The following is a 16806-nucleotide window of genomic DNA, read 5'->3' on the forward strand; positions in this document are numbered from 1 at the left end:
GTGTAGGGATCACTTCCCTCTGAAGACCTGGGAAGCAGATGGACTGCTCCTCCTTGACAACGGAGAGAAGGACCACATCGCAATGGGAAGGAGAGGCAGAGACATGCTGTTGCCCAAAACACCCCACCCCTGGCGAGGACTCAAAAATTTATATGGGACCACAAAAAAAACCCTTAAAAGCTACAGCAATCTTGAGAAAAAAAAAGAACAAAATTAGAGGAATCACGCTATCTGAAATCCAACTATTCCACAGGGCCACAGTAATCAGAACAGAATGTTACTGGCGTAAAAACAGACAGATATCAATGGAACAGAACAGAGAGTCCAAAAATAAACCTACGCCTTTAAGGCCAATTAACACTTGACAAAGGAGGCAAGAACAAACAATGGGCAAAGTAGTCTACGCAATAAATGGTGCTGGGAAAATTGGACAGATATGTGCAAAAAAGTGAAACCAGACCACCTCTTACACCATACACAAGAATAAACACAAAATCGATTAAAGACTTAAAGGTTAGACTAAAAAAACATAAAAATCCTAGAAGAAAACATAGGCAATAAAATCTCAGACATTTCTCGTAGCGATATTTTTTCTGATATATCACCTTGGGCAAGGGAAACAAAAGAAAAAATAAACAAATGGGACTACATTAAACTAAAAGGTTTTTGCATAACAAAGGAAACGATCAATAAAATGAAAAGACATCCCATGGAATGTGAGAACATATTCATCAATGATACATCTGATAAGGGGCCGAGTCGGGACCCTTCAGTCCACAGGCCGACGCTCTATCCACTGAGCCAAACTAGCTAGGGCCATATCCAAAATTTATAAATAATTTATACAACTCATCACCAAAACAATCTAATTAAAAAATGAGCAAAGGACCTGAATAGATACTTCTCCAAAGAGGACGTACAGATGGCCAATAGACATATGAAAAGGTTCTCAATGTCACTAATCATTAGAGAAATGCAAATTAAAACCACAATGAGATATCACCTCATACCTGTCAGAATGACTATCATCAATAAGTCAACAAACAATGTGTTGGCCAGGATGCACTGTTGGTGAGAATGCAGATTGGTGCAGCCACTGTGGAAAGCAGTATGGAGTTACCTCAAAAAATTAAAAATTTAACTGCCTTGCCTGGACAGTGTGGCTCAGTGGTTGAGTGTCATCCCATGCATCAGGAGGTCACCGGTTCAATTCCAGGTAAGGGCACATACCGGGGTTTTGGGCTTGATCCCCAGTAGGGGGCATGTAGGAGGCAGCTGATTAATGATTCTCATCATTGATGTTTCTATCCCTCTCTCCCTCTCCCTCCCTCTCTCTGAAATCAATAATAACATATATTTTTTTCCCCAATGGAACTGCCTTATGACCTAGCAATTTCACTTCTGGGACTATATCCAAAGAAACCTGAAACACTGATTCTAAAGAATATATGTGCCCTTATGTTCATCGAAGCATTATTTACAATAGCCAAGATGAGTGGATAAAAAAGCTGTGGTACATTTAATAATGGAATACTACTCAGCTGTAAACAAAAAGAAAGAAAGAAAGTCTTACCCTTTCGACAGCATGGATGGCTTATTACGCTAAGTGAAACAAGCCAGTCAGAGAAAGACAAATACTGTATGATTTCACTCATAGTGAAATGGAATGAACAAAATAAAATAACTAACAAAATCGAAACAGAGTCATAGATAGAGAACAGACTGACAGCTGACAAAGGGGAGAGGGGTTGCGGGGCTGGGTGAACAAGCTGAAGGGATTAAGCAAAGAAAAGAACCACCTCTTAGACACAGACCACAGTATGGAGATTACCAGAGGGAAGGGGGGTGGGGGCGGTAGAAGTGGGGAGAGGGGAATAAATGGTGGTGGAAGGAGACTTGACTTGGGATGATGAACACACAATGCAATATTCAGACGCTGTTTTACAGATTGTACACTTGAAACCTATATAATTTTATTAACCAATGTCACCCCAATAACTTCAACTAAAAAAAAACACACCTTCACACAAGATGTCCCGTACACCCCCGGCTCTGTGTCACAGAGCAATTTGCCCTCACTTGAGAGGGGCAACAATGGGACTGGCAAATACCTCCCAGGCTACCCACACGGCCCCACCAGATGTCACAGGACGGCCGCCTGAGGTCTGTGCCCCGTCTCCTGTGCACAGCAGGAAAACGGGCTGTCAGGTTGATGAGACCACGTGAGCCTGTGAAGACCCGCCTCTGCTGCAGGACGTTTGAGGGCGGGGAGGGGGGGGGAGGGCAGCCCATGGGAGCTCCAGGCCCAGGCACCACCGACTGGTTTCTGGTGATTTAAGACACACATTGTCCCAGACGCTGTGATTGATGAGGGGCAAGCCACTCAGAACGTGAAAGACGTGTAAGCCTTCGCAGGGAGGTGTGGGTCTGGAGGACGTTCCTTCCCCACCTGGCACAGAGCCTCCGTCGCTTCTGCTGCTGGTGAGGAAAGGGCACGCCTGGGGATCAGAGCAGCGAGTGCCTTTGAGCAGGCAAAGTACTGGAGAAGCAGGTGGAAGGTCTGGGCATCTCCACGGAGGCTACCATCTGAGTCAGTTGTGTCTGTGACTCCAGGAGGTAAGGGCTGGGCACAGCAGACAGCAGGAGAGAGCACCCCAGGATTTTGGTCCCAGCTGTGAGCAGGGTACCCAGCACCGCTCCAGGCAGGGGCTCCCAGGAAGGAGAGCGTATCATGGAAAGAGCTTCTCTCCCTCTCTAGGGCTGGCGGGCATATGTCTCATTAGCCACCTCTGCCGTGGCTCAGACCCCACGTTGACTATGTGGCATTTCTATTTGCTCCCTGTCCACCAGCCCGCCGTCTCTGGAAGTGCAGGTGCCACTCGGCCTGTAGAGTGCGTAGAGCCTCCAATGCCCGCCTCTCCTGTGGCAGCAGCCCTGCAGCCTGTAGAGAGGGTATGAGGGAATTCCCACTGACGCCTGGTACAGAGGTGGGTCTGGTCCGGGCAGCCCGGCCACACGGACTGCCGTGGCTATTCAGCCCAACACTGACACCATCTGGATGGAAACAGGAATGAACCACAGCAGTGGTTTCGCTGGTGATGGCTCATGGGCCCTGGCTGTTCACCCTCTGCACTGACAGTTGGGTTGTTCTAAAGGGACTGACTCTACCCTATGCCTTGGACCATGGGAAGTTGAAGGGTGAACTCACATGAATGAACCTTGTAAGGTCAAGATTTTTGGAAGGAGATTTGGGTTCACCTGTAAGAGGCTAACGCAGTCCTGTCTGCCCGTCACGCCCCAGCTCATAAGCAGCTGACCCCTGCCCAGCAGGAAGCCGGTGCCCCAGCGCAGATGTAGCCTGAGCAACAGACTCTTCAGTAGCCACAGCAGACTGGGGCCAGGGAAGAGTGGCCACAGGGCACCCAGGTGGGGGGCATATTGCCAAGGGCGCTGGATCGCCCTTGAAGAACAGTGACTTGGTTAGTGCCCTGGTTTTCAACAAGACTGAGCAACTGGCAAAGGAATCTGGGGCTGCCCCCTGGAGTCCTCACCAGGTGAGGGCTTGGTGAATAGATTACACTGGCCCGCTCCCCCTGCGTGAGGGTCTGAATACACCTTGGTTTGCGTGAACCCTGCATCTGGCCTACCTCCAGCTTTCCCTGTCACCGTGTACACCAGGCTGTCACCATGGGAGGTTGGAGATACTGAGGACCATGGATGGATACCCTCGCCAACAGGCAGTGCTCCAGAGTCCCATTCAAAGGCCCTGATACGCAAGACTGGGCCGCAGAGCGTGGCATCGAATGGAGATTCTACGCCCGTGTGACCCGCAAGCATCGGGGTTGGCAGAAAGGAATAAGGAAGATTACAGCATCAGATTAAATTACTAACATGAAAAGCCCCCTCGGCTGGGGACTAAAGAACTATCCCAGGCTTCACTACATTTGGTTGATCAAGCAGGAGGGTCCATTGCCCCATGTGCCAGACTGGGGACCCTGCCAAGACACCCCACACCGTAAAGGTAAGGAAGGCACCCAAGACAGCCTTGCTCCCACTCTCACAGCGGGTCACGTGCTGCGGAGCGCACCCAGGCCCATCACGCCCGGGAGCGGTGTTACGGACTAGAATTTGCAACGGGATGTTCCCCCCGGGGTGGGTGGGTTACTTTGTACCCCTAAGTGCCCTGAGTGAGGGGCAGCTACCCAGTCTCCGCTGGTTCCCCGTTGTCCTGCTGCAAGCTGAGCTGTGGCAATGCATTAGCCCCGGGAGGGAACTACCCTCACGCCCCCTGGTGGCTGACGGTGCAGCCTCCCCTGGTCAACGTGAATGGGACGCAAAGCAAGTTCAAGTCCTAAAGCTGCAGCCACCTGAGCGTTAGGCCACAAGGGTAATTCTATGGAGGGGGAGGCCCCGATGCAAGTTCCTGCCCTATACCCGCCGTTTTGACTTTGGACTTCCGCTGCTCCTGTGGAGTCCGGGCACAGGATGGGCACCTGGTGAAAATACCCTTCCCCGGGCCCACTCCCTGCACAAAACAGTCCAGCTCTTGGGTATGTGAGCAGCTGCTCCTCTCCAGCTGGTCAGGATTGACGGAGTGGGAGCCACCGCCCCACGGAGCGGACCAGACGGCTCCAGAGCAGTACATTCAGGAGGAAGAAGCCAGGACCAGTCCTCTTAATTCAAGGCAGCCGGGAGAGAGCAACATGTGGTTGAGACCACCTGGGTGGTCCCGGGACTGAACCCCGTTAAGGCCTCTGTAGACACTTAAGATCCTGGCCGGTGGGGTGGAGATCTACGCCTGTGGCCCCGCATGTGAGGCCTCTGACCTGTTCAACCTGCCACCTCGCAACCTGGAAGGTCTGTCTCTTTCTTCAGTCTCTCCTCGCCCACAGTGTAGGGGGCGGGGCTGGCTTCAGATTTTCCAGGGAACCCCAAGGTTGAGAACCAGCCCAATGTCTCCCCCCATCTTTCTACATCGAGGAGGTAAACACCTCAGATACTCCCTTAGACCCCATTGACCAGGATTGAGTTAAACTACGTCCCCCGACTTCACGGAACGCTGAGCAAGGGGGCACCTGCCTTTTGCAGGCTTCATGTCAGAGGGAGCTGCGGCCGCCAGGACGAGGGTGGCAGGGCCACCCCCCTGCCTGGTAAATGTCACGTTGGAAGAATAAGCCGTGGGCAACGTTCCTTTATCCAGGAACAGCTTGGGCGCTGTGTAATGTCAGAGGTCTCCACGGGAGCAGCGGTGGCGAGTAAAAGTCACCTTACACTGGATTCCGTCACTGACGTGCGAAGCCTGAACCAGCTGCAGGCTTTCGTGCAGCGCAAACGCGAGGGAGAAGCGCTTGATGCGTTTTGTTTATTGCTGACCGCCGAGGAGCAAACAGTGACGTCTGGTTGTTGGTATGAATGGCCGTCCTGTGCGTGGCGGGAAGGGGTGGCATCCCCGCTGGGGGAGCGCTGGCCCCCAGGGGCTGGTCTACGCACACTTCATTTGCAGAGGGAGGGGGCAGGGCAGCAGTGCGGTTTCCACCTTGCTCAGTGCTGGCGCAGGGGGAGAGAATTGTGAATGTGACCCAATATGGCCACTGGCTGTTCCCCGCGCAGTGCCGTATGGAGTAGGCAAGTGGGAGACCGCTCTCATACTAAAGTCACGTCAGGGAGAAATGCGGCTGCGTGAGATTGTGCTTTTTATTTCAAATTGTGACAAAATACACGCAACATGAGGTTTGCCTTCTTAACCATTTTAAGTGTACTCTTCAGGCGTGTCAAGTACATTCCCTTCGCTGTACGACCATCACCACCTTCCACTCCAGGCCTTCTTCAACTTGTAAAACTAAACCTCTGCACCCATTGGAAACCGCTCCCTATTACCCCTCCCCCAGCCCCTGGCAACCGCCATTCTCCCGCCGTCTCTGTGAATTTGACGACTCTCGGGACCTCAAGTCAGTGGAATCGTAACAGTGTTTGTCTTCTTGTAACTGGCTCATTTCACTTAGCAGCATGTATTGTTTAATTACTTTTTTACATAGAACTTTAATGGTTCTAAGCACCCGAATTCCAATGGGTGTGTGTGGGGGGGTGGGGGGTGGCTTTTTCCCATCACCGAGCAATTCTTCAGCACCAGCCGGGAGTTCTACAATTCAGCTCAATTCGGACCCTCTCTCCCCGGACACAGCGTCAGGTTCTGCAGGTTCGGGGCTCAGTCCTGCGAGGCTGCCCCACTAGATGTGGGTGGCAAGCCTGGGCTCTGTCACCTGTGCTTGTGACTCGCTGGCTGTAGACTGAAGGCTCCAACGATCCTCCCTCCTTGGCTTTGGCTAATTCACTAGAATGGCTGACAGCACTCAGAGCAACGTATAACTGTGGATGACCAGTGTAGTATAACTCAGGAACAGCTGGCGGAAGGGACACGCAGGGCAAGGTTTGTGCAAAAGGCCTGGAGCTTCCATGCCCCGCTAGCGGCCAGTCCCCACAAATCCTCCTGAGTTCACCGGCCGGACGCTCTCTGACCCCATCCTGGTGGGTTTTGTGGAGGCTTCAGCACACAGGCCCTGCTGATGAAATCACTGAGGTTGGTGAGTGAACACACTCTCCAGCTCCTCCCCCAGGAAGCCGGGGGTGGGGCTGAACGTTCCAGCCCTCCAATCACATGGTGGCTCTATGCAACCAGCCCTCATCCTGTTTTCAAAAGTCACCTCACTAAGGTCACAAGAGGCACATTTATTTATTGCTCTTGCTATGGAGCGAGGGCCTGCAGCCCTATGTGTGCATAGGAGCCAATGCTATGACATCGGCTTTTGAGAAAAAAAAAAAAGGGAGAAGAAGCGTTTATTGCTAAGTTGACCAGCAAGGAGGAGGCAGAGCTCAGATCCAGGGCTCAGGCGAGTTTTAGGGGTGATGGGGCGCAGGCTGGTGTTCGAAGTGCTGGCAGGGCAGGTTTGATGGAAGAGTTTTGGAACTGGGCCATTTATGGTAAATGGGCTCCCGCACTGGATCTTTCTGGACAATGGACCCTTCGCTTCTGAGAGGGTTCCGGCCTTCAGGTTCCGTCATGTCCTGGTCCTCTGGTTCCATCATGGTGGTGGTGGTGGTGGTGTGTGTGTTGGGCGGGGGGGGGGGGGGGGGCGACGCTTTTGTCCTGGGTGCAACTGGAGGTCAAAGTTCTCTCCTTTTTGCAGACTTGGGTCGCATGACTTGCAGTTTGGGCCTGTTGTCTCTGAAAAGCAACTCAGTACCTTGTTAGAAACAAGGACCAGTTTGAGCTGGTTCTGCAGTTATACGCTTAGGACTTAGGAAATTCCAAGAGTTTTAGGAGCTCTGTGGCAGAAAAGGGACAACGACAAAATGTGTATTTCTTATTATAAGTGGCGATATCACGGGCTTTAAAAATACTTAGCGAGGCGGTGCTTCTCCTGAGTGGGGAACCCCCACCCAGTGCCCCGGGGATACCCAGGTGGAGGCACCTCACTTACAGCAAGTGCTGGAGGGGGCGGGGCCGGGCGCCTTCTGCTTCCAGCCTGGGAGAAAGACACTGCCATGCAGCCTGTGGTGTTTGCAAGCACTTGCTTATCTTTTTTGCAATTTGACCTTATTGTTCTTTAAAAATGACTGGGCAACAAAAGTCTTTTGCTGAGACAAGTGATAATATAATTGAAGCAAAGGTGAAAATCTTTACAGTGGCTGAATCAGCAAAATGTTAGCCTTAACCCTTGCTTTTGAAGGGAAGTCCCAAATTAGAGATTATGTGTGAAAGGTGATATCATTCAAGGTCATGTCTATTCGATGAGGTATGGTGAAGATGAAGAAATGAAGAGATCTTTAAGTTTGGGGATTTAGGAAAACCATTAAAAAATTATTCTGAGCCCTGGCCGGTTTGGCTCAGTGGATAGAGTATCAGCCTGTGAACTGAAAGGTCCCAGGTTCGATTCCGGTCAGAGGCATATGCCCGGGTTGTAGGCTCGATCCCCAGTGGGGGACTTGCAGGAGGCAGCCGATCCATGATTCTCTCTCATCATGGATGTTTCTATCTCTCCCTCCCTCTTCCTTCCTCTCTGAAATCAATAAAAAATATATTTAAAAAAATTATTTTGAGATTCTAGACACAGAGAGAGGTTCACAGATCCACGGAACTGCTGACAGGGTGCTGTTTGCGACAGACCCCTTAGCACAAGAGGGAGAGAGCTGTTGTTCCACTTGGCCTTGATCATGTTAAAGGGCAAAATTCCACCAAGCACCCTTGGAGAGCCGATGGGCTTTGCTAAGCGACTCATGAGTCAAGCAGCACCCCACCTAGCACCCGAAAGGTCGGTTTCCTTGGGAAGGTTTTTATGGGAAGAGGGTGTGGCAGAGAAGTTAGTAGTAAAAGAAAAGGAAGGGTTCTTTTTAGCCAGGACTTCTCTCCAGGCGGCTTGTCTTCCTTGCGGGTGGGAGGAGGAGGCCCCTGTCGCAGATGACGGGCTGGTGCTTAACCAGAAGGTCCCGGCTGGTTAAGTGAGACCACGTTTCTGGGAGAGGTTGCAACTGCACTCAAGTCAGGCGTTCACTCTACGTTGGTGTCATGGGCTTTTAGCACCAGTGACTCGATCGGGGGCTGTGGTTCCCTCTCCAACAATAATCCGCAGGAAGTCGGAATGTTCGCCTCGAAGCCTGCAGTTGCCGTCCCGGCCCGGTCCTTGCCAGGGCACATCCGTGGCCCTCCCAGCGTCTAACTGGTCTCTTCGGTCCATCGAGTATCAGCTCAAGTAAATGGGGCTAAAATTTTTGTTTAGAAAGCTATTTCATATTGTCTCCCCTTGGCATTTAACCTACATTTGAAGTGTTAGAAATAACTGTCACAAATATATACTTAACATAGTATGCCACGGCTAGGGATTCTGTCGTATGTTTTCCCCTTCTAAGTCTGGGCTCTTATATATCGGACCTTTTTTCATGTTGTTACAAAACATCTATTTCTGTTTAATTGTGTGATACTGAAAGCACACAGAAAATTACAGAGAGAGAAAATAGCAACCACACATTTACCTACCCCTCCCTGATTTAACAAATGCTAAAATATTCAGTGCTGAGTGTTAAATTTACAGAATGCCAGCAGCGTCCTCCCCGCCCCGCCAGAGGCGGTCACGCTTCTGACTTCGATCTTCGTGGGCTGGAGGCACCTGCTCGTATGAAAGGACTCGCACATTGTGCCTCCGGTTCCTGGCTTCCTTCACTTACGACACTGTTGAGATTCACCCATGTCGTCACATGTATCTGTGACTTACTGCTCACTAGTAAGTCCATGTGTACGAATTTACCAGTTTGGTTCTACTTCTTTCAACAACACCCTGGCCCATGTCCCTCCTGCCCCTCCCCACTGGGTATTTTAACATTTGTTAAGTCTGGGAGAGGTAGGTAAACGTGTGGTTGCTATTTGTTCTCTGTAATTTTCTGTGTGCTTTAAGTATTACATAATTAAACATAAATGAATGTCCTGTAACATTAAAATATATGAGAAAACCCCTGACTGTGGCATACTATTTTAAGTATATATTCATGACAGTTATTTCTAACACTTCAAATGTAGGTTAAATGTCAAGTGTAGAGTAGTGTAGGTGTAGACCTGAGGGGTGGTCTGCCTGTCTCCAGCTCACACCCATGTCCTAGGGCCCATATGCCACCTGGTTTCGGAGGCACCAGCTGGGTCTAAAGGGCGGGGGGGGGGGGGGGGGGAGGGCGTGTCTTCTGGGTCAGCCAGGCCCTAGCGGCGGTGGAGGGGGAGAATTTGGGGATTGTCTCCCAGGGTGGTGCTGGCTTTCTGCCCCTGTTTCTGCTGTATGGTGAACCAAGGACTTCCTCAACGCGACTTCTCTTCCCACTTCAAGGCCCTGAGTAGTTATTAACTCTTCACTGAGCAGCCTTCAGCGAGCTGGTGCTCAGCCCTGCGATTCAGCGGCTGCTCAGCCGCACGGTCCTCCGCTCAGCGATGGCCTTTGGAGCTGTGCTCTTCCTGGGGGGTGAGTGGGGCCCCAGAGCTGGGAGAAGCCCTGGGGGCAGCTCTCCTGGGAGCTGAAGGCAGGGGAGGGTTGGTCCACGGGTGTGGGAGGAGGACTGACTTGCAGTCTGGGGAGGGTGAGACCTGAGCCGAGGTGGGAAGAGGGGAGCTGGGTGCTGCTTGGGCAGAGGCGAGCTGCCTCCCACACCCCCAGCACCCCTCTCCCCTGGGTGGGTCTGGGCGGGCGCTAGGGGGTGAGAGGAGCAGCCCCAGCAGCCGGGAGCGGAGGCCACAGGAGCCAGCAGAGAGGGGATGGCTGGGTACCACCGGGGTACCTGGTCCTGCGTCTCCCTTGAATCTTGGTTTCGGGTTGGCACTCACACTGCTGCCAAGAGAAAACTCTGGAAGTTGGAACCGGTGTCAGGCCCACATCCACGAGTCGTTTAAAAATCGGTCGTGTGTGTGTCTTAAAGCCGACTTCACACAGAAATCCCGATTCCCGGCTTCTCTTGAGAAGTGGGAAGGCCCGGCAGCGCTGGCACCAGCGCCGGTGACTGCTGCCCCTGGGGAAGGGCCGCGTGTCTAAGCGGCCTCACTCCCGGCCTCACACCGCCTGCTTCTCGCTCATGTCACCCTGAGGCCTGGACACGAGGCTCCTTGTCAGATCCTGGGGGCAGCGTCAGGTTCAGTGGAGCCATTCTTTGGCAGGAAGGCCTAGGACGTGAGGCTCCCCCGCACGTGGCCATCGTAGGCCCCAGATCCCTAAACTTCTGTCCTCCTCCCCGAACCCAGGCATGAGGGTCTGGACCCTCCCTGTCTCGGCCCAGCCTGAGGCTTGGCTTCCCTAGAGTTTCCCTGGCCTTGGGGTTGCAGTCGGGTCCTCAGTACAGAGAGAGCTCGGAGCTCTAGGAGGGATGGGGAGGGAGGGTGGTTGCCTGGGATGGGGGAGCAAGAAAAAGCCCGTGAAATGTAGGGGTTTCCCTGAAGCTTTCGAGCGTAGCCACCAGAGAAGAGCCTGTGGCCAGTGAAGGGCCCGGAGAGAGGGCCGGTCTGTGTCCAGTTCTGGGTCAGTCAATAGGCAGCGTTCGTCCCGGCTGAGGGCCAGGCACTGTGCCAGGCTCCCATTCAGGACAGCGCAGTGCTGGCCCTCTGAGAACCTGGCGCCAAGGGAGAGGGGCAAGGAGACATATGACTTCAAATAATGAATCACAGACTTCTTTTTTGTTTGTTTGTGTGCTTTTGTTGTTTATCCTCATCTGAGGATATGTCTCCATTGCTTTTCAGAGAGTGGAAGGGCGGAGGGAGTGGGGGAGAGAGAGAGAAATGTTGATGTGAGAGAGACACGTCGACTGGTTGCCACCCATACACTCCCCACTGGGGGCAGGGAGTGAACCTGTAACCCAGGTATGTGCCCTTGAATGGGAATCAAACCCACGACCCTTATGTGTGCGGGCCAGCTCTCCAACCACTGCGCACACCAACCAGGGCTAATCCCAGAATTCTAAGTGTGTTCTCCAATCTGGCCCTCAGGGCCTCTGGATAAGGAGAAGGTGAAGCAGGGTGACCATATGCCCTGGTTTGCGGGGCAGCCCCAGTGTCCCTGGTGTCATTGTTGATGGTGTTCCTTTCACTCTCAGAAGGTCCCCACGTAGACAGTAAACCCTGTGGTCGCTTTGTCTTTAAAAGGCGTTCCTGATGCAACATCCCAGGCGGTGCCCGGCCTGATTCGGGTTCTGGATGGCCTCGAGGGTCCCGAGGGGCCTCCCTCTGCCTCGCTGTCCTTCGCAGTGCGCTCTGATTATTTCTAAGGGAGGGAGGGAGACAGGAGCCACACAGCCAGCAAACCAGGAAACAACTAAGACAGGCAGATGGGAAACGCAGGCTGGGGGAGGGTGGGCATCAAGATTCCAAGAAGGGGGGTCTGGCGGGGGGCTTCTCTGACCCTCCTCCCTGCCCCTCCGCCCCACATCCCCTCAGTTCTGGCTGCTTATCACGGATTCAACCTGGATGTGGAGGAGCCCAGGGTCTTCCAGGAGGACGGAGCTGGCTTCGGGCAGAGCGTGGCCCAGTTTGGCAGATCTAGGTAGGCCCCCCCTCCCCTCGCCTCCCGCCGCCTGCAGCAGGTGGCTGCGCCCAGGTGTCCCAGGGCAAGCGCAGCGAGGCCCGGACACCCCTATTCACAATCCCAGGTGGGCAACACATGGCCGTGGGGGAGAGGCCTCGAATCTGCCCTCCGGCACTGAGCTTTGTTTTTTCTTTGTTTGCTTTGAAATGTAACACACAGACTGAACAGCAGAAATCCGAAAGGCCCAACTCAATACTTGTGCTGTGTGTGCCAGGTAACCCTCCCCAGATGAACACGGAGAACAGCTCCAGCTCCCCACCCCCAGGCCCCTGATCCCCCAGCCCCCCGGGGCCCCTGCTGCTCGTTCAGCACCCGACAAATCCCAAGGCAGCCACCGTCCCACTTCCTTCACCACCACGTTGTGTTCAGGCTCCTCTGTCTTAAAAAATGAATATAGAGCGACTGACTGGCCACTGTTCACCTCATCTGTAATAAAGTAAATAGTGTATATTGGGTGAGATTCCCATTGTTATTCCTGGTCTCTGCTGGATTATAGCCCAAATACTGACAAGACGGAGCCTACGTGTGAGGAATGGGATGAGAAGAGCACGCAGAATGATAGTTTGACTAAAAGTTGGCGCGTGCTTGGAGACCAGCAGGCCAGGCTGCTCCAGGTCTAGCCGGCCGTTTAGGTTTCCACCAGCACCTTAGACACTCAGGGGCCTCAGCGCTCCCTACAGGAACGGCTCCAGGGAAGGCACTTTAAATACCAGCTTAACGAAGCCTTGCTCAGCTAATTAATTAAAACACACCAGTATTTCTCTGATTTTCTCATCTAAGTGGGGGAGTTGCTGGTGGTGATAAATTTTTTTCTAAAGTCAAAAAAAGTCTCTTCTCTCAAGTTTTGCAAAGAAACCATTGCATTTATACGACTACTAGAGGCCTGGTGCGTGAAAATTCGTGCACTGGGGGACGGGGGGCCCCTCAGCCCTGGGCCTGCACCCTCTCACAGTCCAGGAGTCCTCAGGGGATGTCCTACTGACGGCTCAGGAGAGGGCCTAAGTGCAGCCTGGCCTCCCTCTGCGGGAGGTGACAGGGCCGCCGATCAGAGGATGGTACCCGCCCCCCCCATTGCCCCTCCACTGCCGCTGGGCACCATGCCCCCCATCACCGTTCCCTCCCTCTGCCCACTGGCATGAGCCTTGGCTGGTCTGATGCTGCCTGCTTGCCGGCCCCATCCCCCCGCCAACTGATCATTCCTCACTTCGGTCGATTTGCATATTACGCTTTTATTATATAGGATAGATATAGTTATGGATTCTGATATAGCTGTAGCTGTTTTAAATTGTGCAATTTAAATTGTTTATATTATAGTTTTGTATAATTCATTACAGAATCATCAGATTGTTTCGAAAACTAGGACTTCAGGAAATTTTCCATTGAACTTGAGGCGATCTGTTTCTTGGGGTGACTAAGAATGTTGGCACCCCAGAGACAAAGGGCACTTACCCACAGTTGGGAAATGCTGTTTTGTTGTGAACAGTTTTATTTTTGGCGAATGTTAAAAAAACACACCAAAAACAACCAAACCATTTGTGTACATAAATACACATATATTCACACACACACACACACACACACACACACACACACACACGACGCCCCCGTGGTCCTTCCCATTTGTGGGTTAAGCTCAGGCCCTGATTTTTGAGTCGCCTCACAAGTGCCAAATGCCAAGAGCAAAGTTTCACTTCTCCTACCCCCCCACCCCCCACCCCCCGGGAGCACCCTGTGCCCCCACCCCTCCTGCGACGTGTGTCACGGCTGTGCCTCCAGACTCGTGGTGGGAGCCCCCCTGGAGGTGGTGGGAGCCAACCAGACCGGACGGCTGTACGACTGCGACGCTGCCTCCGGCCTGTGTCAGCCCCTTTCACTGCACAGTGAGTGATTCCACCCGGAAATCCGGCCTCGCCTCTCCATGCCCAGGTCCCCCCTCTCAGCCTCCAGCCCAGATTCTCCCCGAAAATGAGGGTGTGCCTTGAGTGTGACCATGTGTGTCTGGCCCTCAGTCCCCCTAGAGGCTGTGAACATGTCCTTCGGCCTGTCCCTCGCGGCCTCCGTCCACCGTCCCTGGCTGTTGGTGAGTTTCCTGGGGCACAGCAGGGTCAAGAGGGGCAGGGGCCAGTGGAGGCTGGGGAGGAGCCGGAGGGGGAGTGTTCTGGGCCCCTTGCCTACACAGGCCTCTGCACCCAGGCCTGCGGCCCCACCATGCACAGAGCCTGTGGGGAGAACATGCACGTGGAAGGGTCCTGCCTCCTGTTGGACTCCCAGCTGCAGGTTGTCCGGAGAGTCCCCGATGCCCAGCCAGGTGGGTCTCCTAGGGCAGCAGTTCTGTGGGGCCACGTGCTGGCACCGAGAAGCGGGCAGGCATGAGGCCTGGTCTCCGCCTCCTGCTGAGGCGGCCTTGGTGCTGAGCTGCCAGTGTCCCCAGATGAACTCTTCCCCTTAAGGGCAGCGAATGGCAGGCCGTGGGAGGGTGCACAGGGCGCCGGCACTGGCATCGTGCACAGAGCATGGGCCTGGGCACCGCAGGCGGCTCTTGCCCGCTGTCACCTCCTGTGTCCCGGAGCCGTCGCTTCATTCCCTGGGCCTTGGTTTCCTGGTTGGTAAAATGGCGCTAAATCGCCAAGGTGCTTGTGAGGATTTAATAGACATAAAGCGTGGCCTGACCTAGCCGAGGGCTGCGTGGCGAGGAGGGAGACCACGCTGCCTCCTCCGTGGCCGAGGGGAGAGCGGGCCCAGGGCAGGGCCGGCCTCTCTGGTACTGACTGAGGACGTGACCGAGGACAGTGCGTTGGGTCAGGGAAGCCGTGGCCGGCTTTTAGACGGTGAAGCAGCAGCAGGAACCCCGCAGGCCGCAGAGTCTGCAGAGGGAGAGAGCGTGGAGGAGGGTGTCCACTCTCGGGTGTCAGGCCCTGCCCGGAGGCTGTGCAGCCAGGCCAGGATGGGGCATTTAAACGCTCGGAGGTACATGCCTCCCTGATGTCTCCGGGGCCTGAGGAAATGGGCCGCGGGAGGTAAACCTGCAGGCGAGGCCTTTGCCGGGAAGGGAAGGGAAGGGAAGGGAAGGGAAGGGAAGGGAAGGGAAGGGAAGGGAAGGGAAGGGAAGGGAAGGGGCGGCGTCCAGGCAGTGGAGGGCGCCCGACCTTGTTGCATCCTCACCAGATAGATCCTGGGTGCTGGGCAGGGTGACCCCCACCACAGCCGAGAAAGCAGGTCCGCGGTGAGCGCCACTGTTAGGGATGGAGGACTTCGGGCGCAGCCTGCCTGGCCGGGTCCTTTCCCAGAAGACGCGGTACAGCAGGGGCTGCTGTTGGAGGCCAGGGGGTCGCATGAAAGGAGCAAGACACAGAAGGGACTTGATGAGGGAGCTCTTGTGGCCAGAGAGGGTGTGGGGGTGCTTTCGAGATGCAGCTGGGAAAGTGGGCACAAGTGCGAGATACGGTGACAGGAACACCAGCTCCCAGCTGGGGGCGGGGGTACCGTGAGAAGGGGGCCGGGGGCCTCTGAGCCTGCCAGTGGGCCCGTGGGGCTGGCTCTCCTAGTCCTCGGGGAGAAAGGGGATGTGATTTCCCATTTGCTCTCTGCACCCGCTGGCTGAGCAGGGGGGACGGGGGAGGAGCAGCCTCAGCTCAGCCTCACTCCTCGGTGCTGGGTCCGTGGCCCCCACCAGCCCGGGGCAGCACAGGATGTGGGCACAGTGGAGGCAGCAACTAGGTCTGGCAGACAGGCCACAGCCCCCGGCACGAGTGTGGGAACAATCCGAAATGTCCTATTTGTCACCTGCTTAAGGCCTGGCTTTCCACTGCGGTGTGGACTCCGCAGGGCAGGGGCGGCATCTTTTTTGAAGCTCTGGTCTTGGTACATCTCCCTGGAACAGACTCTGAGGCTCACTTGGGAAGGGCCTCGGAGCAATGCCCGTGAGTGTGAGGAAAGCAGGACTGGGCAGAGGGAGAGGGTGGACGCAGAGCCATCGGATCAGAGGCCTCAGCCGGAGCTCGGAGCTGGGAGCTTGGAGCTCAGAGCTGGGAGCGTGGCTGGATACAGGCTGCCTCCAGGAACAGGAGGTGTAACGGTGGGCAAGACAGCTCCCTTTTGGACTGGCATGATTCCTGGGAGAGACTCCACCGGGAGCCCTGGACAGCTAACTCCCTGTGGCTGGGATGAGCGCTTCGTCCTGATAGGGATCGGGCCTGGTGGCACGCCCCAGCTGCCAGTGTGTCCTTCCCTGGGCCTAGCGCACACCAGCACGTGGTGCCGATGGGGATAACGACCAAACACTTTGTGTTCCCATCAGTTCTTCTTATCCTGGCAATGATCCCACGTGGGAGGCACTATTCTTATGCCCATTTTACAGATGAGAAAACTGAAGCCAGTGGAGTTACATAACTTGCCTGAATCCACCACTGGCAGGTGGTGGGGCTGACTTGAGCCTAGCATGCTGGCTCCAGGGTGCACACGCTGGACCATTTTGCTAAAATGCCTTCTCCTAACCTCGATGGCATCTTTAGAGCGTGTATTCAATAGACATTTGTTGACTAAATGATTGAGGAACCCACTGGGCCCCTGTTCTCTACTTCCTCCTTCCCCCTTTCAGGCCTTGTGGGAAGAGGGGAGCCACAGGGACCCCGCTGAGGGGAGACGGGGCTGGGGCCACAGACGTGGGTCTCCTCCGTGGAGGGTGTGGAAACCGGGTGGGGATTGA

General features: G+C 54.4%; 1 protein-coding gene across 3 annotated transcripts in view; it reads left to right on the forward strand.

The window, feature by feature from the left end:
- The first annotated feature begins 9810 nt into the window (after positions 1-9810).
- The window catches only part of ITGAD (integrin subunit alpha D), a 29841-nt gene continuing 22845 nt past the window's right edge, over positions 9811-16806 (forward strand). The window contains exons 1-5 of one of the 3 annotated variants that reach the window (XM_070413622.1): positions 9811-9998; positions 11954-12059; positions 13878-13981; positions 14111-14181; positions 14295-14409. In XM_070413622.1, coding sequence (XP_070269723.1) covers positions 9968-9998; positions 11954-12059; positions 13878-13981; positions 14111-14181; positions 14295-14409 — 427 coding nt within the window. In that variant the 5' untranslated portion in view covers positions 9811-9967. Of the gene's footprint in view, positions 9999-11953; positions 12060-12260; positions 12316-13877; positions 13982-14110; positions 14182-14294; positions 14410-16806 lie in introns of those variants that run through there. The other 2 variants (XM_070413621.1, XM_070413624.1) reach the window with 2 other exon arrangements.

The sequence above is a fragment of the Myotis yumanensis genome, unplaced genomic scaffold (genome assembly GCF_028538775.1).
Source record: "Myotis yumanensis isolate MYYU_CA2020_CCGP unplaced genomic scaffold, mMyoYum1.0.hap1 SCAF_4, whole genome shotgun sequence".
Classification (NCBI taxonomy): Eukaryota; Metazoa; Chordata; class Mammalia; order Chiroptera; family Vespertilionidae; genus Myotis; species Myotis yumanensis.